Genomic DNA, 21529 nt, shown 5'->3' with positions numbered 1-21529 from the left:
AAGCAAGGAACCCGATGTGGAACTTGATCCCAGGACCCCAGGATCATGACCTGAGCCGAAAGCAGACACTTAACCAGCTGAGCCACCCAGGCACCCCTCTTAGCAATTTCTTCTGCTCTTCCTTCCCATCCCCATCCCATGCCTGGGAAGAAAAAAAAAAAATTAGCCAGGCAAGAGTACATTCAATTCCCTTTCTTAATTAGAAGGAGCAGAGCATTTGAAAAGCCAGTGGCAGTCACTCGAAAAGCATTTGCTAATTACCCATGAGCGCAAAGCTAGCGTATTAAGGAAAGCAATGGGGGTCGAAGAACATGTTCCAAGCTCATGGATAAGGTGATCCAATCTGCAGAGGTATCTGTCAATCACGGCTGGGGGCCCTCCTAATCCTGTCACTCACTGCTGGCCACGCGTGCAAGAAGGGCTCGTGTGAATTAGAACAAACCTGGAGCGTCAACAGCGCAGCTGTGAGAGCTATGGTCCCAAGCTAACACTCCGGAGTGCCTGATGGATTTGGGGAGAGCGTTCCAATAAATAATCATTTCCTGGTAGGAGATTAGATTTCATACACCACAGCCCAGCCCAAGCTTACATGGAGAGATAGGAAGAGAGTTCTTTCTCCAAAAGAAAAATTTACTTCGAATCTACTATTAAACAAGGAGTGAGCTCCTTCCAAACTCTGTGGTCTGGGGAAAAAGCAATTAGCTTGATCAGGATCGTTTTGACTTCAGGGGTTCTTGAAAGCAGTTGTATTAGATCAGATGGAGGAACCACTGACCAAGGCAGATCCCGGGTCTCTTTCCCGGGAAGTGTTAAGAGCATGTTGGTGCGCAGTAACCACTCCATGATGCGGGCTCTGCCGACGCTACCACTGAGATAAATCAGAGTATTTCATTTCTAGACAGTTCTAACTGTAAACAAGTCATTCCTTACACTGTGCTCACATCTGCTCTCCTGTACCTTTCGTTTCTTCGTTCTACTTCTGGCTTGGAAGGGAGCACAGGACAAGCTCAGACCCTTCTCCCCACGATGGTCCTCCCAGGACCTCAGGAAGCCAGCACCACCCCCATCTTCTTCGCTCTGGCCTACAAGGTCTGGTGATCTTAGTCACCACTGCTGTCTTAGTTTCCAGCCCAGCATGCTGGGGAGCGGGGGGTCCTCATGGGCAAGTCCAAGGATGTGGGGGCTCTTCTATTCTTGGGTTCTCAGAGGAGGGGGCCCCTTCCTGCTCCTCCCCTTGTCCAAGTGATGGCAAACACAGCATGAATCCTGGGAGGAACGACTTGATCAGGCTGACTCCGACTCCCAAGGCTACCTCACGCCTCGCCGAGAAGAAATGAGCATCGAACACCTTGATCGAGACGTGACTGAGTGAATGATGAGGCTCCTTGTTGAACTGGAACCCAAATTCATTTTCCTCCTCCTAAATACACATTTATCACCTGTTTGCGAGGGGGGGTGAGGATCTAATTTTGGGACTGTACTTAGGTCCCTGTGTCTGTTTGTGCGCACCGTTACGGTACATCAGAATTCCAGCATGTGGAGATGTTTTGGTTTAATGATTTAATCATCCCACACATTACCTGTCCCTCCCAGCTTCATGTCAGCGACAGACTGTCATGCCACCGACAGGCTCTGAGTTGATTAATTAGATTATATTTGGCTTTTGTTCATAATGCAATTTTGGAGAGGCAGGTTAGACATTTTTGTCTGGTCTTCCTGGAAGGAGGATGTTATGGCTGGAATCCTATCCCCCCAAATTCATATGTTTATCCTAACCCCCCAGGACCTCAGAATGTGACCTCGTTTGGAAATACAGTTGTTGCAGAGGTCATGACTTCAGATGACGTCATAGCACAGCGGGGTGGGCCCCTAACCCAACCTGACAGGTGTCCTGTAACAGACATGCATGGAGGGAAGACGTGAAGAGCCACAGGGACAAGACAGCCACCAGCAAGCCCTGGACAGTGGCCTGGACGGGTCCTTCCCTCAGGGCCCTCAGAAGGAGCCCACCCTGCCAACACTCTGATTTTGGATTTCTAGCCTCCAGAACGGTGAGAATCTGTTCTTTAAGGACCCCCCACTCTCATTTGTGGTCATTTGCTCAGCAGCCCAGGGCCCCTCTCAGCTCCGCATGTCTTTTTCCCCTGTCCTACCTCCCTATTCACCAGGGACGGTACGAAGCTCTTCCCCATTTCAGATGAGAACAAAACCAACCCCAGTCATAAGTAAGGTGAGCCACTGTCTGCAGACGTCTGTCTGGATGTGGCGAGTCTAGAAATCTAAAGCTAGGTGAAAAGGGGGGGCCAGGTATGGGGGGGACAGAAGGAAGGAGCGGGGGCAGAGGAGGGTGGGAGTGTGGCAGCCTCTGGACAGACCAGAGCATGGGGTTCCCTGAGCAGCACATTTGCTAAGGCTGGCGTGTGAATCAAGTGGATCATGGGCAAAAACCTGAAAAAGGACTCCGCCTCAGCCCCCCACTGAAGGTCAGGACAAAAACAGTGTGTTCCACTGAAGGGGTATTTTAGCCAAGAACAAGCCACTTCTCAGGTTCCAGAGAGACCCAGGCCCCTCCTCCCTCTCCCCTTTCTATTTATTAAAACCCTATTCATCTTTTACCATCTGACTCCCCGAATCTGCCCTTCCTCCGCAGCTCCCCATTGTGCTCACACCCCTGACACGGAGCTAACCGGTGCCTCCTCTCTGCCCCTGGTGTCCTTTCTCTAGGTCACCAACGGGGCAGGTCCTCCCCCTCACTTGGCTGAGTGACCCTCCTACGTCTGCAGGGAGTGCTAAAGTTCCCGAGAACTCAGGAAAGGGGCAGGACTGAGTGTGTTAAGGCCACCGAATGGCCCAGAAGTTCTGTGTGAGGTCAGCGGCTGCTAGAGAGAAACAGATCAGAGGGGCTCAGAAAACCTCTATTACCACTCCAGACGAATACACAGGCAAAAGGTGGGGAGAAAAGGAGAGAGGCCAAGAATGCATTTCTTAACAAGTAGGTAAAGGTACAAGTCTACAGAAGGTTAGGGGAGACTCACACACAGATGATTCTCCACGATCCCAGCAACAGCTAAAATTGCCACCACGGATAAATGAAGAACCCTTTACCTAGCCTGGAACTCCCCAGGCGCGAGGGGCCATTTGAGGCAACACTGTGTGGACCCTCCAATTCTGCCGTCCATGGACAGGAGAGCACAGAGCAGACGTGAATTTCTGTGGCTTCAACAATGGGTCCCTTGAGGATGACTCCAAAAGGGGTTTCTTTTTCTGAAATATGAACACCTGAGTTGAGGGGAAAAGGTCTGGGTTTATTGGTCCCCACCACGTGAAACATGCAAATAATTCAGAGACCGAGGATAGAAAGGGGGTCACTGCTGCTGTGAATTTCCAGAAAGATCATTGCAGTGACACATAAAGGGAAAAGCTGGGGCAAATAGGTGAAAACTCAGAATTCAAAAAAGCTCAGCTGTGTCATAGGGAGGGACTGGGTCCTGGGGTCCACACATCTGAAAAAAAAAAAACTCATTAAAATGGCTGTTGAATTCTGTCTCTATCAGAAAGCACTCACTGGGGCGCCTAGGTGGCTCAGTGGGTTAAGCCGCTGCCTTCGGCTCGGGTCATGATCTCAGGGTCCTGGGATCGAGCCCCGCATCCGGCTCTCTGCTCGGCGGGGAGCCTGCTTCCTCCTCTCTCTCTGCCTGCCTCTCTGCCTGCTTGTGATCTCTCTCTCTGTCAAATAAATAAAATCTTAAAAAAAAAAAAAAAAAGCATCTGACTCTTGATCTCAGTTCAGATCTTGATCTCAGGGTCGTGAGTTCAAGCCCCACGCTGGGCTCCACACTGGGCATGAAGCCTACTTAAAAAAATAAAAAGCACTCACTGACGGAAAAAAAAACAAAAAAAACAAAAAAACAAAAAAACAAAAAACCCAACTCAAGCCTGTTTGTTGACTCTGGTCCTAACTCAGCTGTGTCTTGAACAACGAATTTATATTTGTCTAAAACACACACAGAAAAGAAGATACTTTTCTTCCAGTTGTCAGAGCAAAAATCCTTTACTCTTCTGTCCAGTAACTTGGAGAAAAACAAGGGAATTTGTGGCTTGGTTTCCTTGACAACCTTATCTTCACTCCAGGCACCATCCCCTGTCTCCAAGCAACAGGGCACTCTTTACAAAGACAGAGAGGTAAAATCCAGAGCTTATCCTGAGCCCCTGGGGACCAAGCAAATCTGGGCAGAGCATGTCCCTTATGGGGCACAGCCCAAATAGCATGGAAAGGTGAATGGCCCAAATTCTCCCAAACCCCATAGACAACCCAGCATCCCCCCACATCCTTACGCCTGTCATTCCAGCCCTCTACTCTCCTCCCCTTGGCTTTCTCCTCTGTCCTCTGGAGGGGTCAGTGGCTGAGTTCATCACATACCCCACTCCTGACAGGAGAGCCCTGCGTGGCCCTCATATGAGAGCAAGGCTGCCCCTTGAGACCAGGGCTCAGGCAGGAAAGCAAAGATGCTCCTGTGACTTGCTGATCTTGTAAACAAACGGCTTTGCTGGAGAAAAGTGTTTGATTAAAAGCAGATGAGAGAATTTGCCTCTGTTGCTGGACTGTCATTTGAGACACTCTGCACCTGAAAACAGGGAGTCAGAGATCTTTTTTTTCCACCAGCACAGCCCTACCTCTTCCCTCAACAACTCTGCACCGAGAAGGATTTCTAAGAACCTAACAGAAGAGGAACAAAAGAACACCACCCCTGGAAATGATAGCTCTGAACTTTCAGAGAGAGAGGATGAGCACACGGTACAGCGGCAGAAAGGAAACGGGGATCCGCGAGGAGAAGGTGCGGACCAGCTGCCGGCCCAGATCATCGGAGAAACTGCTGCCTCTCAGGTCCCTTTACTCCTCGGGCAGGCTCACATCCAGGACCCGAGTTTATCCTCACATGAGGCTAGAGGGATTCTCCCTCCCTCACAGATCTGGAAATCACTTGTTAAAAGCACAACCACAAGGTCATTTTCAAAATAAGGTAAAAACTACACAACCTGGTTCCTAGCTTTTTCTTACCCATCGTAAACCACAATCGTAAGGGAGAGTTTGGCTAGTCTCCACTGTTATCGTACGAAGGCAGTTTCCAAACTCCAAATTCCATGAGCTTTGAGTTATCTTCGCATTAAATTTTTCTGGTAGCACATCAGCAAGATGGATCTGTTTGAGACTCCTCTCCTTGTGCATTTTCCCTTGAGTAGAATTATTGACTGCAAGGGGGCAATGAATTCCTTTTTGAGCGCTCATGTGAATTCCATTTCCAATAGCTACTTGGCTAAAGTTGAGGGTGGGGAATCCTTGCTCTACAAGTGGGGCTTGCTGACAGTGGGGCTTAAGCCCTGGGGATGGGCTGCAAAGATCAACAGCTTGGGGCCCCTCCCGGGGTCAGGAAGAGGGGGATTAGGGGCTGGAAGAGTGACTCCTGCACTGGCAATTGGCAGGATGTTGGAAGCAAGGCAAGATCCAAGACAAAAGGAAATGGGACCCAATGTCCACTCCCAGCAGCGACCAACCACTGCATGAGCAGGCAGAACAGGGACAGACCAGGACGAGATCCTACAAGAGGATGCGGTGCCACCCTCTGGGCAGGTAAAATGCAAAAAGCACAGACTGTGGGGCTGCCTGTTCTCCAGGGGGCCGAATGGCAGCAGGATGGGTGGTTTGACTTGGCTTGGGAATCCAGGTGTTGGAGGAAGTTTGGGCCCAACCCAGCCCTCCCCCCACTCAGCAGGCTTTCTAGAGACAGAACTTGCCAGCCTCTTCGTGTGCTCTGTGGAGAACAGCCCCCCTCCTCCTGTCCTCTCCCATGGCCTCATGCTGAGCTCACCACCTGAATGTGTGTCTCCAGGCCAACAAGAAGAGAGGTGCCCAAGGCCTCGGAAGCTGTTTCAGTCAGGTCAGCCATGGTCTCTGGCAATTACCACCCAGAAAAGGGAATAATTACCCTCCAACTGAGGCAGGAACGTGGCACGGACCTACAGGTGCATTTAGGTTTCATTTTGCTCACTGTACTTAACGACAGAAAAGGAAAGAGAACGGGATTTTGATTTCAGAATTCATCCTTGGCTAATTGTTATTTGCAGAACACAAGTAACATTTTAATTATTTTCAACTCTACACCATAACAGCTATCAAGGGAACGGAGAGAAAACAGGATAAACAGGGACTTATTAAATACATAATTAATGTGTCCTAAAATTAGCATATATAAATACGAATGAGCTGGGACTATTACAGAGTCTGCACCTCCACTACGATCACCTGATTAAACCTGTTCTATCTGCTACAGCTTCCGAACAAATGAGGCCGTCTTATCAGGGGACAGGGACTCATCAGCAGGTGAGACGTTCCCCGGAGGATTCTCCCTCGAGCCCAGGCTCACGGTGTTTTCAGAACCCAAAGTTTTAGAAAAGCTAGAGTCCTCTTTACGGTGAAGCAAAGATAAGTTAAGCTCTGGGGGGAAAGCCAGCACGGGTCACGTTGAGACTCTGCACATAGCAATGTCTCTGAATTAGGGGCCAGTTTGCAGTAGCAACAGTCCTCCCTCCTCAGCGTGGCCTCTCTGGGAGGAGGAAAGGGTCTGAAGGGATTTCTCCTTGCAGCCTTGGCCTAGGGTGGAGGTACCGGGCTGAACTGAGCCACAGCAGTGCAGTTCTGGTGGGAAGGATGCTTCCAGATGCAGACTGATCTGCCCGGCACCCTGCAGGTGGGTCAGTGCTGTGGCTCCGGATACCTCCTCGTTATCTCATTAACTCACAGGAAGAAAGAGAACCGCTGCCCATCAAGCTGGTGGCCTTGACCCTTCCCGCGTGCCGCTGTGCATGGCATGCCTGCTGCTTCCTCCATCCTTTCTCTGCTGTGTGTGGGGGTGGAATTCCTGGCAGCCCATCAGTCCTCCAAGGCCTGGGTTCAATCCCAAGTCTAAGGGCAGTATAAATATTAATGTTTAAAATGCATGGAGCCAAAAGAAATTACACCCTTGGTCTGGGGCCTTGCACTTGTTTTGACTTCCCGTGATGATGGATTCGTTCTGTACTGCATTATAATTTGTGTACGTATAAACTTTATCTCCTCTGTCAGAATGGAAGCTCTTTCACGGCATAATTGTATCTCTCGGAGCACTGAGACTGTGCCATCGGACGTGGCGGCCACTAGCTACATGGGACCATGAAGCACTTGGAATTTGGCTGGAGGGAAGGAGCAAAGGAAGACTTTTACTTCATTTGAATTAATTTAAGTTTGAATTTAAATTTAATTTTAAATTTAAATTAAATTTAAAATTAAAATAACATTAAATTTAAAAATAAAATATTAGCTTTTATACAAAAAATAAAAATAAAATTTACATTTAGAAATAAAGTTAAAATTAAATTTAAGTTTAAAAGCTGAAGAAGTAGAAACCATTTTTTTCTTCTCCACTATACACAGCTTTGTTTCGGCCGGGCTCCTTTTCACTCAAACCATTAAAAGTTTAGCATCCAAACTGAGATGCGCCAGAGCATAAGACAGACCCTGGATTTCAAAGACTTAGTGTGAGATAAAAAGAAAGAAAGAATGCACAGTGTCTCAATTTTTTATACTGATTCTCTGTTGAAATAATATTATTTTGACTATTTTCTGTTAAAGAAGGGAGATTTTTAAAAATTAGCTTCACTTGTTTTTTATTTTTTTGGAAACACGGCTGCTGGAAAGCCGAGGAGTGCTCTGCGGCTTGCACGGTGGCTCCACTGGTGCGGGGGCCCTGGCAGCTTCCCACATGGAGAATATCGGTCGGTTGTTTGGTTGAACATTATAAACAGACGATTCCAACGCTCTCGCCTGGCCCCCAGTCTCCGTTACAACCAGAGGAAAGCATTTTTCAGACTGGGTTATCGGGATTAGAAATCAAATCTGTGCCCAGGACACAAAAGACCCCCTGGGACAAAGGAATCAAATCGCGTGTGCCGATGAATGAATCATGTCCCTCCTTTGGAAAAGGATGAAAATACAGTACAATAGGCTGTAACAGGAGAGAAGAACTCAGAGGATGAGACCATGAGAACGTCCTCCCTTCACATTGCGGCGGCTTCTTAGCAGCCAAGGGAGAAAAGGGAAGGTTATACACAGTCTAACTTATGGATATTGTCTCCATGAGGAGAGCACAGTTTTCTCAGCGAGTGCATTCTATAGTCAATGTCTTATTTGGGAGCACTGGGGGATGAACTGGACATTTTCCCCAGCAAAAAAAAAAAGAGAGAGGGAGAAAGGAAAAAAGTGACAATAAATGCTGGGGGAATTTTCACGTGACAGTTAGTCCTTCCTCTGAAACCCAATTTGAGGCAAGAAAAGGTGTTCTGTGAGGGGCCTACGCTGGCACGAACCCAGTATGCCGCCTTGCTTGGGGGACAGGTGTGCGTCACCCAGGAGAGACGATGACTCTTGGAGCAGCTCTTTCCATTCTCCTGACCTCAGATGTGGTCATGAACTTGCCCCTCCCCCACCCCGTGCTGTCCCCACTTCAAGAGACAAGAAGCCAGGTCAGAGCCAACGGGAACAAGATGAGGGCACCACAATGGTGACTCTGTACTACCCCTTTGTTAAAAAATGAATTATTTGGGGGGCACCTGGGTGGCTCAGTGTGTTAAGCCTCTGCCTTCAGCTCAGGTCATGATCTCAGGGTCCTGGGATCGAGCCCCCCATCGGGGGTCTCTGCTCAGCAGGGAGCCTGCCTCCCCTCTACCCTCTGCCTGCCTCTCTGCCTACTTGTGATCTCTCTCTCTGTCAAATATATAAATAAAATCTTTTAAAAAAATGAATTATTTTTGAATTTTGAAATTTAAGGCACTTTATTCCTAATCCATGTTTGACACACCCCATGGCTAAGAACAGGTGCCCGAGGAAACAGAACATGTCTCCTAGACAGAACTCAGCCCAAGGCAAGCTTGGGTAGGACCTGAGTAATTCGTGAAGTTGCATTTTTTTTTTTTTTTTTTTGCCAAGGATCGAGAATAGTGCCATCCACTAGAACTTTCTGATGCAATAGAATTGTTCTATATCTGTGCTACCCAATATGGCAGCCACTAGCTACGTATGGCTGGCTACCAAGCACGTGACATGTGGCGAGATCTGACTGAGGATCTAAATTTTGCATTTTGTTCAAATCTCATCAATAAATAGTACAGCATTTGCTGGCTCTGGGATCTATGCCTTTCTGACTCCAGAGCCTCTGCGTGTCTGTCCCAGTGGCTACCTCGCTGCTATACTGGACAGTGCAGGTCCAAAAGGACAGCAACACCACATTCTAGCAGGCATCTGCTGGGCCAGAGGAGAAAGGCAACTGGAAGTTAGCGGAAACTTTGAGTCTTAATACAAAAATACGTTCAGATTCTCTTGCCTTAATTTTTTCTTTTCATTTACATAATAGGTAGGAGGATGACATACTCTAATAGATGTGGAAATGCGTCTTGATTTCAACGCTAGTCCTCACGCAGCTTGAGAGCACAGCTCACGTGATCCAAAGGCCAACCGGTTCGGCATGGGCAGGGGTCTGCAGCCGATGGCGGGAGCTGGCAGCCAATCTGAAAGTTGCCCGGTGGCTTTATGGGGGCGGCAGTGGGGGCAGGGGTGCGGCAGATCCTGTAGGAATCCCAGCGTTGGGATTTCGCCCTCTGGGTGTCTGTGCCAGTTCTCATGCTCCAACCCAACAGCGTAACTGGGGAGCATGCTACCAGCTTCTGCTAGAGCGCACACCCAGGGACACAATATGCTGAGCAAAATGTCATCCCAGACAGGAGCCTGAGCTAATTATAATGTCAGGCTTCCCACCGAGACACAGATAATTAGAGGAGAATATTACAGTGTTTCCCAACTCCTGGGGTAAATGAGAAGCCTCTTCAAACGTAACCTGCTGGAGATAAAAATTAAAGTGGCTGGAGACGTTCCATTGGGAGACCCCCAAGGCCAGCGCAAAACCATCTTTCAGGATCAGAGCAAATGCAGGCAAAGTAGGAGGGAGAGGGGGGAGGGGGAAAGAAAACAGTGAGTGGCCCCGCTGGTGGCCAGCACTGTCGTTTCCCTTAACGCTGAACCCCACGATGGAGATTATCTCCAGTTTAAAGCCAGGAACAAGGAAGCTCCCAGAGTCCTACCTAAGGTCACCCAGCTGGGAAAGCACTGGGTGGCTCCAGGATCCATGCCCTTGGCCTTTCTGATTCTAAATCCTGGGCTTGTCCCCTCTCCCCATGTCACCCTCCCTGACATCAGGGATGACCATCTGCCTTGGTCTTGGATGGCCCTCCCTGGGTGGAGGTGGTGGTGTTGACAGAGGTGCCCAGGGCCCCGAGGGGGCTCACCGCACACGCCTCGGCAGGGCACCCACAGAGGCGGTTCCCCCACAGAGGCGGTTCCCGTTGTCCCCGCCGAAACCTCCTTGCCGAACTGAGTCGGGGCATCTGGAGTGATAATCACACCAACGCGCCAGGCCGGTGCAGCAGACGTTTCACATTTAATGTGGAAAAGCTTCACAGAAGAGAGAAGCATTTCCTGAACGCCTCTGTCACTGGCTCTGGAAAGCGCTGTGACCGGCCGGGAGGGAGGAAGCCCGCACAGCTCAGCCTAGTGAGCGAGCAGTGGGCTGGAGCATGAGTCAGGCTCTGTCTGTGCCTGCTCACGCAGCCTCGAGCCTCCACGTCTCAGTTTCTAAGATGTAAAACGGGTATAAATAGCCAACTCGTATACGCGGGGCCCTTAAGAAGGCCCCGGCGAGGGGCAGCCTCCAGCATCAGCGGCGGCTTCTGTTACGGCCAAGGACGGTGGCCTCGAGAGGTGCTCTGCTCACTCGTTACCCAAGCCTGGGTCTCTGGCTGCATGAAGCACTCCTCCAGTTTCTGGAAGCAGAACAATGTGAGCGAGAGGCTGTTGCTTGAGTGATGTCATCGGAAAGGTCCCTGTCTAATGACAGACTTTTCTATCCGGAAAATGAAGGAAAATGAAGAATCAGAACGCTGTCCTTTCCAGCTCCCAGCCTCCTCCCTGCAGGCTCAAAGCACTGACCCTCCAAAGCTGCCCTTGTAGCACAAGGACACCAGGTGAGAGCAAAGTGGATGCCCAGGCTCATGCCACCAGCAAGCCTGGGGACGTGTGAACGCTGCCTTTTGTGACAAAGGGGACTTGGCAGACAGGACTGTCCTGGAGAGTCTGCTTCTCTCCTTCTCCCTCTCCCTCTGCCCCTTTCCCCACCTCTGTTCATGCACTCACTCTCCCTCTCAAATAAATAAGTAAATAAATCTTTAAAAAAAAAAAAAAAAAGGGGAGGGAAACAGATCAGACACAGAAGAGAGAGCAATGTGCCCACCGAGGCAAAGACTGGAATCAGGTGTGGCCACAAGGCCGGGGGCCAGCAGCCTCCGGAAGTCGGACGGGGCAAGAACAGACTCTCCCCACCATGAGGGAGAGCTGGGCCCGCACAGCACCGTGACTTTAGCCCAGTAAAACCGATGGCAAACTTCTGGCCCCCAGAACAGTAAAAGAATAGGTTTGGGCTGTTTTAAGCTCCTGCGTTTGTAACCTTTTGTTAGAGCACCACCAGGAGCTAATACAATCCTCCGTTTTGTTCCCAACCTGTCATTTAAAGAATCCCAATAAGATTATCTCAGGCATCAAGGGAAACTGTTACTTTTTTTCTTTATAACACCCTTTTTTGTGTGTTTAGGGGGTTAGGGATGTTGAGATGGTCTGATGATGGAGGTTCTCCTTCCCAAAACCATTTTTATCCTATGAGTCATTCACAATAGATAAGTTGATAAATCTCACAAAAACGTTTAGAAAATAAAAATCAGCCACAGTCCCAGGAATAACCCACCAGTGTTCATATTTTAGTGTGCGAATGGTGGGATGTTGTTCCTTGGCCGGGGGAGGGGAGCCCTTCTGATTAAAATTTCAAATGTTTCATTAAAGCCACGAAATAGGAACCGCCGATGAAGACGAGCCAAATCATTAAAATCAACTGTCGTGCTGTTCTGGAGACGGAGGTAGTGACCTTAGCTCGCTCTAGGTCACAGGAGCAACCAGCAAAGTGAACTTGACTCTTGATTCTAATGAGAGGAAAATAAAAAGCACGGGACTCCGCTCGCCTCTTCTATGGATTAATAAATAATTTCAAATGCAAAAGAAAGCCGGCCATGTCCCGGAGATGCACAGGAGTTGAATGCCAGCCCTCAGCCTGCCTCGTCAGCCAAGGGAGAAGGGGAACTGGGGCCCCCTCTGATCTCGAATGACACCCCGGTCTTGAATGACTCCCCATCCTCCAAGGATGGAGGCCAGGTAGCAAGTGCACCCCCCATTCCACAGGCGCAAATAGATCCTGAGCTCCAACATGTAATGTGTGAGCTCAGAAAAGGCAGGCGGCCCTGGGGGAGGGGGACACGTTTAAAAGAACTACCATTTGGAGCGGTAAGATCACGACAGACGCGGACACAGGACACAGCACGGCGTCGCAAAGGAAGGGACGATTAACACCGTAGAATTCATGGAAAGAATACTGCACGATCTGTATCATTGTCCACAGACTCATCCAATGCCGGGGCTGAAAGGAATCCCAGTGGTAATTTAACACGTGCGTGTATGCACGCGCGTGTGCGCACACACGCCCTGGATCACCAAATGGACTAGTGTTTGAAGGAGAGAGAACCTCTGGAAGATCCCCTTAAGCTCAAAATTGAACTTTCTGGCACGGAAAGCAAAGCTATAGTGCACTGTCGAGACCATAAGCCACTCATGAAAGGAGATTAGCGGGGACTCGACTGCTAGTTGGTTTTTAATTCCACTCAGACGCTGAGAGGCGGCGTGTCTGCCGCAGGCTCGGGAACCTCTAGAAGGCTCGGAGCCCTCAACCCTGCAAGATGTTGCATGAAAATCACTTTAAGTGACAATGTTCCAAAGGCTACAGGGTTCTTTCACAGAAAACACGTCCTTTCCTCGGGGTATCGTTTTCCAAAGGATGTGAGGGCCCCGACCCGCACCGACGCACACAGGCCAAGCCAGAGGAGGGACAATGTGGATGAGCAGCCCGTCCCCCGCGGGGACTCTGCATCAGCCACTCGAGCCGGAGGGACTCGCGTCTGATGGTCTTCATTAATCAGGACAGTTTCTTCCGAAAACATTTAAGCTGCTTGCAAGACTGTGCCTTTGTTTCTCGAAAGTGGGGATTTTCCCGTTTCAGGACTGTATGAGGTCCGTGCCTACCCAGATCTGCCTGTGGGCTGTGTGTGAGGGGGTCCCCAGCTCTTCCCAGGTCCTTAAGGATGCCAGTGAGCCACAGAAGTCCAAGAACACATCCGTCCTTGCACACGTGTATTAAAGGTTAACCCACTGCCCCAGGTGCATGTGTGTGTGCGTCTACACGTGTATCCTCACACTCCAGAAACCTCTGGAGGACAGGATACTCGCTAACAAGCTCTCCTTTTTACTTCCAAATTAAAAAAGAAAATTAACAAAATGCCATCCCCAGGACATATAAAACTGAACCAGCAAAGACAAAAAAAACTTCAAAAAAAAAATCAATTATCCTTTTAGTCATTGTGAAAAGTCTATCTTCAAACCCAGAGTCTCAGGGAACGTCAAAGCTCTAGTTAAATTTTTTTTTTCCTAGTTAAATCTTTAATAAAGTATAAGGATAGTGTTAAAAAAGAGACCTTTTCAAAGATAAGCTGGCGACAGACAAGCTTTTGATAAGGTTCCCGTCAAAGGGCAGGAAGCCGCTGACAGTAACCGTGGGCAGGCCGACTGCTCTGGACAGGGGTTAGCAGCCCGAGGCGCCGGGGATGGGCCCCGGGGGGGCGGGGAGACGCACCTGCTTGCCGTTAGACCCTGGGGATGTCACTGGCGCCAGGCTTGCCACAACACCCCCATGCCAACGATTCGCATCTGCTCCAGACTTCTCTCTGTTGCCCAGACTCTGCTCCTGTCTCCTGGCTCGTCCGCGCCACCACCTGACTGGCATCTCCACCTGAATGTCTGGCGACAATCAGACCTCACCGTCCAAAATCAAGTTCTTGATATGCCCTTCTAAAACTGCCCCTGCGGGGTCTTCCCCGTCCCAGCTGGTGGTGACTCCATGCTGGCAGCCGGTCAGTCCTGAAACCTCGGGGTCCCTCTTGGATCCCATCCGTGTCCACACCCCAGCCCGCTGCATCGGCACATCCTCCGCGGACGCACGACCGCCCCAGACTAAGCCCCCTGTCTGCAGCTCGCACCCCCACCATGGCCTCTGCCCAGTCTCCCCATGGCTGCCCTCGTCCCTCCTGGGTCCAGTCTGAATTCAGTGCCTGGAGAGAAGCTTTGAAAGCACCGTTCAGATCATATGCCTCTCTGCTCAAGACCCTGGAGTGGCCCATCTCCCCGAGTAAAAAGGAAAATCCTTACAATGCCTCTGAGCTCCACCTGGAGTAGGGCTGACGTCTCTATCCTCCCTTTGTGCCTCTCCCTCCCACTCACCCTACTCCTACTCCATGCCTGACTCCTGGCTACTCCTCGGAGGTCCAGACGTGCTTCTGCCTCAGGGCCCTTGCACTGGCTGCTCCCTCTGCCTGGAACACTCACTGTGCCCCAGAGAGCTGTATGTCTCACTCAAATGCAAGGTCTCAGTGAGACCCATCCTGACCACTCTATTTGTGGTCAACTGCAACTCCTTTCTTTAACAGCTTAGCATCTCATCAGCACTGCTGGACGTATCCATTGCTTACAGCACCAACAGCCTTTGAATGTAACATATAATCCACTGATCACTACTATTTCCATTCTATCCCCCTGCCCTAACGTTACAGAGGCTAGGTATCTTGGTCTGTTTTATGACTGATATAACTCAAGTGCCTAGAATTCATTATTAAAATGCAATTAATAAAATGCAAGACTGGGGAAGAAATTTACCCTCAAACTTCTCGATCCACACAAACCAGCCATTCCCCAGGTCACGGACTGTTATGCTGGGCTCCTGATGAAACCGACTCAGTTGAGTTTCCTACGAGCCTCACAACCCTCATCTCAAATGACACTTTCACATTCACCATAATAGGGACATGGGCTGAACATGAACTTGGGAATGCCCAGGATCCAGAAGAAGGTCTACTGTCAGGGAAGACGTAACCTCTGAATCCATGCTGACCTTGATCAGCAAATGTTGGTGTCGTCCCATACGCCTTGCTGCTAGCATGGTCTTGTTTCTCACCTTAATCCAAGCTCTCGCAGAAGTCAATAAACATTCTGACTCTCCCTGACCTTCTGTCAAAATGAGTCCCGACACAGTCCCAGCTGAGCGCATGGGAACACAGAAGGGAAGAGGCTGGTAGAAGACAGGAAGGGCTCCATCAGAGGAAAGCTTTTTCCCGCTTCTCAAAACCCAGTGCTATGAGATCTAGATTTTAGGACACTTTTGTATTCTTCAGGGAGACAGAGAATCAGCACGGGACACCTCAAGTCAGTACAGTTATCTTATGTGATTGTGAACCCAATGGACAGATCTTTATTCATTTCCGACTGGTTAGAGAAGGAGCCTTGAGTGGCAGAAAGATCGCTACTATTATGACTGAAAAGACAAGATAAGTACCTTCTCTTCTCTACAGATTAGGATTTAACAGGCTGAAGATGACTGTGGAGGGTTTTCGAGCTGTTCTCTGCCAAGCCCTAGGTCTTCCAGGGAGCTCACTAAGGTCCTGCGGGTGAATGTGGCCAGGCCTTTCCACCAGGACAAATCTGCTTTGGTCAGCTTTGTGCACTGGGGTCCCACGTAAGATTCTGTCTCGAGAAATACTTAATAGCTGATTCTAGAAAGACCAAAGAGTCTGCCCATGACCCAGAGGGAGAGAGCCAAGAGGGAAATGAGAAAAACACGCTGAAGAAAAACTGGGGGGCAAACCATATGATAAAAATTCCTAAGACCAGGATACAAATAATGATAGTGCTTCTCATCCAGGACATGATCTGAGCTTTACTGGCTGGAAATGGAGGGCCTGGGTGGCTCAGTTGGTTGGGTGGCTGGCTCAGGTCATGATCTTGGGGTCCTGGGATCAAGCCCCACATCTGCTTGTCCCTCTCCCTCTGCCCATCCCCCTGCTCATGTACACTCTCTCACTCTAAAATAACTAAATGGACAAAGTCTTTTTTAAAAAGTAACTGGAAACATAGTGTTCTAGACAGGTTTAGCATATATCAGAATATATAAGTTATCGAAATTTTCATTCTTTAACAATGACCCAAAAAACCCCTAAAACAAAAAACAAGTCCTTGTTGTGTAAGCAGAAGGCTATTGAGTTACCCAGCGAGGAATAAGTTCAGTTTGGCTGTGGCCTTAGACCCCACAATATGGAAGCTAGAGGGTCATACAGCAACATCTACAAGAGCTTCGAAGAGAAAAAGGGGCCTCTGGTCATTGTCCTGTAACAAGGTAACAAGTTCCTGGCATCAGGAACTGTGCAAAGGGCTCAGATAATGAACCTATCACCCGGGGACACTTCCTCAGCAAGGTTACTCCTAAAACTTGAGTTCCGGCACAACCAATGATGGAACATTGAAGAACTCAAGGCTGAGGAAGTCACAGCTGGAAGGGAGGACAGGAGTATTCTTAATGCTAATCACTGCTACCATTTTCCAAATGTTCATGGAGTCCAAGTAAGGTGCCAAAATCTGTGTGTGTGTGTGTGTGTGTGTGTGTGTGTGTGTGTGTGTGCGCGCACACGTGCACACGCTACAGCATCTCATTTAAGTATGGAAAGAAATGTGATTCATTTTGTAAATGATATCCCGGTTCTCTCAGTAGTGGCTTTATGCCCATTTCACAGACGAGAAAACCAAGGCTCAGAGGGCTCAAGTCACTTGTCTAGATACACTAGTGAGTAAGTGGCAGAGCTAGAATTCCAAGATGTGACCCAGCAAATTCCTCAGGTTCCCTCATTTTTTTAAAGAATATCTTTGTTCTTTTTTAGGTGTACCTATGTTTTCTCGTTACTCTAAGTGAAACAGAATATATTCGAAATAGAACACCAACAAATTTTGTTCAATTAAACTAAATCCAGAGACGCAAAGCAAATTAACCATAGCATGCTAGAACGGATAGGACCGGCAAGGGCATTTTCGGACAGGTGTCCCACAGGGAGAAGGCGGGTAAGGCAACCATCAGTGCCAACCTGTAGGGAACGCAGGATTTTAAAAGGGTGTTAGAACCAGAGACATCCCGTGCTCCTACAAGCTGCACCCCACAGCAATATCACAAGTTGCAAATAAAGTTGAGGAAGATTTGCATTCTGTCCCCGCGTCCCTCCAAAAAAGGACCCATGTCACAAAGGTCCGCGCTCTTCTTCCAGCCAAGACGGAGTGACTGAGCGACGGAGTGACTTTCCCTTTGGGCAGGCGGCTGGAGAGCGCAGGGGTAGGACCTCACCTGGAATGTTGTGGATGGTGATGGCCAAGATGAGCAGTGCGATCCTCCTCCAGCTGCCGCTGCCAGGCTGCGCCGGGTTCCCTCGAGGAGGCACCGGGGCGGCAGGGCCCTCAGGAAGGCTGGTGGCCACCGCCTTCTTCCTCTGATAGGCCTCGCCATTCTCGCTCTTGTCTGAGCAAAGAGAGAGGGGCAGGGAGAGAGAGCACTTTGAAAATGTGCACTCTGGTGTGAGGGCAAGCAGCAGCAGGAGGACGCTTTCCACCCTGGGGAGGGATCCATCCCCTAACTTCCTAATGGACCCAGTGTTCTGTTTCTTTCTTCCTCCCCCTTCCTTTGCTTGCTCACCCACTCACTCAGCAAATGCTCACTGAGTAGACACTCGATACCCAGTGTACAGGGATAGGAGAGGATAAAAAAGATGAAACTGGGGGTGCCCTGGCAATGCTTATTAGGGAGAAACAATACTGAGTGGTGATTAGGAGCTCAAATCCTGGAGCCAGGCTGCGGGCTCCCTGCTGACTTGTCCACTTATCTGCTGTGTGGCACTAAACTAGCTGTTTACCCTCTCTGTGCCCTAGTTTCCAGAGTCACAAAGTGAGACAATAATGGTACCTACCCCTCAGGGTCATGCAAGGATTAAATGAGAGGCACCAGGCAAGGGCTTAACGGCTACCAAGTGCACAGGTGTGGACTGTGGTGGCTGTCACGTGTTCCCTCTCTCCCGCCCCGTAGGTGACTCTGCTCTCCTAGCCACGCCACCTCATGGGAACCCATCCACATGCCAGGCCCAGCCAATCAGATTCCCTCCCCAGGGACTGGGGGACTGGAGTGGGGACGGGCCTGGTGATTCAAGTGCGGATTCTCAGTCCAAAAGGTCATGTTCGGGCAGCCTGATGTCCCAAGCAGGAAGTGAACAAGGACGCAGCTCGACAAATGACAGAAGGAAGGAGAAGCAGAGAGGCACGCTGAGATGAGAAATGATGTAGCCGGACGGTCAGCCAGATGGACACACAGACAGGCAAATGGCAGCCTGGGTGTCACAGGGCATTCTGACCCCCGTGGGCGGACTACGGTACCCAGCCACTGGATTCATGAGCTAACCTTCCTTCCAAACTTCCCTTTGTGGGGGTATATTTGAAGGGTGTCGTTTCATAGACCCACATTGCGCCAACTACCTATGGCGTCCCGGGTCCTATCTGCTCATTCCTAACGGAGGCAAATGGCCCCAGTCTGAGGCTGAGCACTCAGCCCGCGGTGGCGCGCAGTGTGGATACGTCTGCGGGAGCGGTGTCCGGAGGAGCAGAGTCTTGAGCAAATGGCAGACACGTGGTGGCAGGAACAGAAAGGAGAGTCTATCCTGAGTGAACACGAGAACCTGAGAGTCATAACGGATGGGACACCTGCCGTGTCTGCACAACCCCCATCACGAGCAGGGCAACCATACCTCCCAGTCTGGGATCGCCATCCCAGGGAGACTAGGAGTGTCCCCTTTCATGCTCAAAGTGTCCTGGTTGGGACAATAAACAGTGTGGCTCCTATGACTGCAGGAAACAGCAGAAGCTTGATGGACACTCAGCTGTGTGGGGGACCACTGGTCACAGAAGTCCACGGTCATCAACTTGAACGGTAGGAGGGACTCTCCATGGTGCTTCTACTTCCTTTCTTGATAAATTTTCCACAAGCAAAAGAATTCTCATCTCTAAGCCGAAAGTCGCAAAAATGTTTCCCAAGGTCAATTAAGAAGTAAGGGCAATTGTAAGGACTCCTTTGGCCTTGACCGTGGGCCTCTGGCAGGCCTCTCCCTACTGCTTTGCTGTAAAGCAAGGTAGGGTGGTTTACCTTTCCCTCTCAAGCGCTTCACTTAAAGACCAGATCTCGCTACATAAACTGGATCGGGCCTTTGATGCCCTTCTCAGAGGAACCTGACTAAGTGAACACCGCTTTCTATTTCCAAAACAGGAAAAGAACAAAAATAAAAACAAAACCAAAACACTCCTTTTGAAGACCAGTTTGTTCCCTCATATCCAGCAGGTCCGCTGGAGGAGGAAGCAAGTGCCAAAGGCAGGCAGACCCCGGCATCCCCACGTCCCAACCCATTTTCTTTTGGAGCTAAACTCTCACGGCGGGGTTTCCACGCCGTGCATGTGTTCGTGTGTGTGTGTGTACACACAAGCATGGGAGTGTCACCTGGTACCTCACATACCACAAATCCTTTGTGCACGTGCGCACACCTGTTTCTTGACACCCACAGAGTGTCAACTTTTATGGTGACAATACTTGATGACTCAGGCCACAGAGGCTGGGCCGAAAACGGAGTAAACCTGTGTGACCTCAAGCCCATGAACACTAAAGATACAAGCAAAGTAGGCCCGAGGGCTGTCCAGGACCTACTCCATATGGTGGTGGAGGCCACTTGCCTTCCTCCCGGCCCCGTCCGAAAACACCACCAATTCATGGGGCTTCCTCTGAGTACACACACCGGCCCCAGGCTTCCAGGGGGAGTTGATGGGGTGGGGGGGCAGGGGTAACGTGACTCTTCCCTTTGGGATTTTACAATTGAAAAGACAATAGACATGGAAGACATGGAGAATTCCTTTCAATTCAAGGGCAGAAATGCCTACTCTCTGACAGTCTCTGAAGCAGGTGCTTCTCTTTGTCAGGGTCACAAAAGGATCGGACTCTGACTCTCCCGCAGGTAATACACAGAAAGCAACAGGGATGGGGGCACCGTTTGAGAATTCCAGCAGCGCACTCCTGCTCAGTAGGAACGATCGAGAAGCAGAAAAAGTTGTTAATGGAGGTAAAACTGCACGCTCTGCCTTGGGGTCCCAGCGTGTGAAAGCTGCTGTTGGCGTCTTCCCCAGTGGGACATGGTTGGGGGGGTGTGAACACCTGACGTACTTGTTCAAGGTCAATAAGCCCCTACTCAGTAACAGCCTCCAATGAGTCTGCCATGAGGAAAATTAGTCCAAATATATCACTACAGAGAGTACGGATATCTCCTGAGCAAGGCATCTTCTTCCCTCTCCTGGCAAGACGAGTTCAACCACCGCATGCCAAGAAGCAGAACCCCGGCATCAGAGGCTAAAGATGACCACCTCACGGAGGCAACTGCCAAGCCCCAGGTGGGCCACAGCGACCGGAACCTGTGAGATCTGCTGGGAGGGGAAAGGCCTGGGCACTTCTGAAGTAGGATCGGCAAAGAGGAAGGTCATTCAGAAATGGAACAGCCAATGTCAGCTCAGAAATACAAGATGGCATCAGTGACATTAACTGATCAGTGGGACTGAGAACTTTTCCTTAATTCTTCCAAGGATTAAGCAGAGCTCATTCCTTCTAAAAAATAAAGAGCCTGAAGAGCTGAGAGCTGGAGTGAACTGGTTCCCGGCCGCACAACCTGCCCCAGGTGGACTCATACTGGAGTCAAGTCAGGTCTTTGCCCGCAGAGGCAACCTCCCAACCAGGGTCCCGTTGTTGATTTGGGGTGGACCAGGTGGAGTGTTGATCTGCTCCCCTGCTCCCCAAGAAGGACAGTGAGAGCAGTCCCCGCCACGATACTGGGGGGCTAGAAATCCCAGATAGTTAGCGTGGAAATGTTCAGGGTGCACAGAGGGTCGGGTGAGCTTGGATCCCATGATCCCAGACATGGGAAAGGTTCCGTGGAAATCTCCTGTCTATAGTCATTCCCACTTGCAGACAAACCTGAAAAGGATGCAAAAAACAGTGCTTCTTAACCCCTCAGCACTACTATTTCCAAGTGTAAAACAGCTGTAAGTAGAAAACAGCAGGCATGGAACACAGGGTTACGATTCTTTCAGGAAGGTAGAAGAAAAGACTACAAAGCTGTCCATTATCAAAAGAGTTTTTTTAGGTTTTTTTTGTTTTGTTTTGTTTTTTTTTAATTTAGGCTCCAGCATCTAAGAATCCACACAAAGAAGAGACCCACTGCTGGGGCTTGGCTTGTCATCCCCCAATTTCATCTTTTCTGGCGAGGCATGGTGTTGCTGCATTTGAGGACCACAGGGGAATGGAGAGACCTATCCAAGGCTCATTCCTCCTGCTGAATCACAGAGTGAACT

General features: G+C 49.8%; 1 protein-coding gene across 3 annotated transcripts in view; it reads right to left on the bottom strand.

Moving 5' to 3' along the window:
• LOC111158193 (solute carrier family 39 member 11) overlaps window positions 1-21529 on the bottom strand; it is a 322724-nt gene that overhangs the window by 114564 nt on the left and 186631 nt on the right. For all 3 annotated transcript variants that reach the window (XM_022520108.1, XM_022520107.1, XM_022520109.1), the window contains exon 6: window positions 17451-17621. In XM_022520108.1, the coding sequence (XP_022375816.1) occupies window positions 17451-17621 (171 nt within the window). The remainder of the gene's footprint in view (window positions 1-17450; window positions 17622-21529) is intronic.

Source organism: Enhydra lutris, unplaced genomic scaffold (assembly GCF_002288905.1).
Source record: "Enhydra lutris kenyoni isolate GAN:26980312 unplaced genomic scaffold, ASM228890v2 scaffoldscaffold57, whole genome shotgun sequence".
NCBI classification, from domain to species: Eukaryota; Metazoa; Chordata; class Mammalia; order Carnivora; family Mustelidae; genus Enhydra; species Enhydra lutris.
The sequence above is the reverse complement of the archived record's forward strand: the minus strand, read 5'-3'. Positions and strand labels throughout refer to the sequence as shown.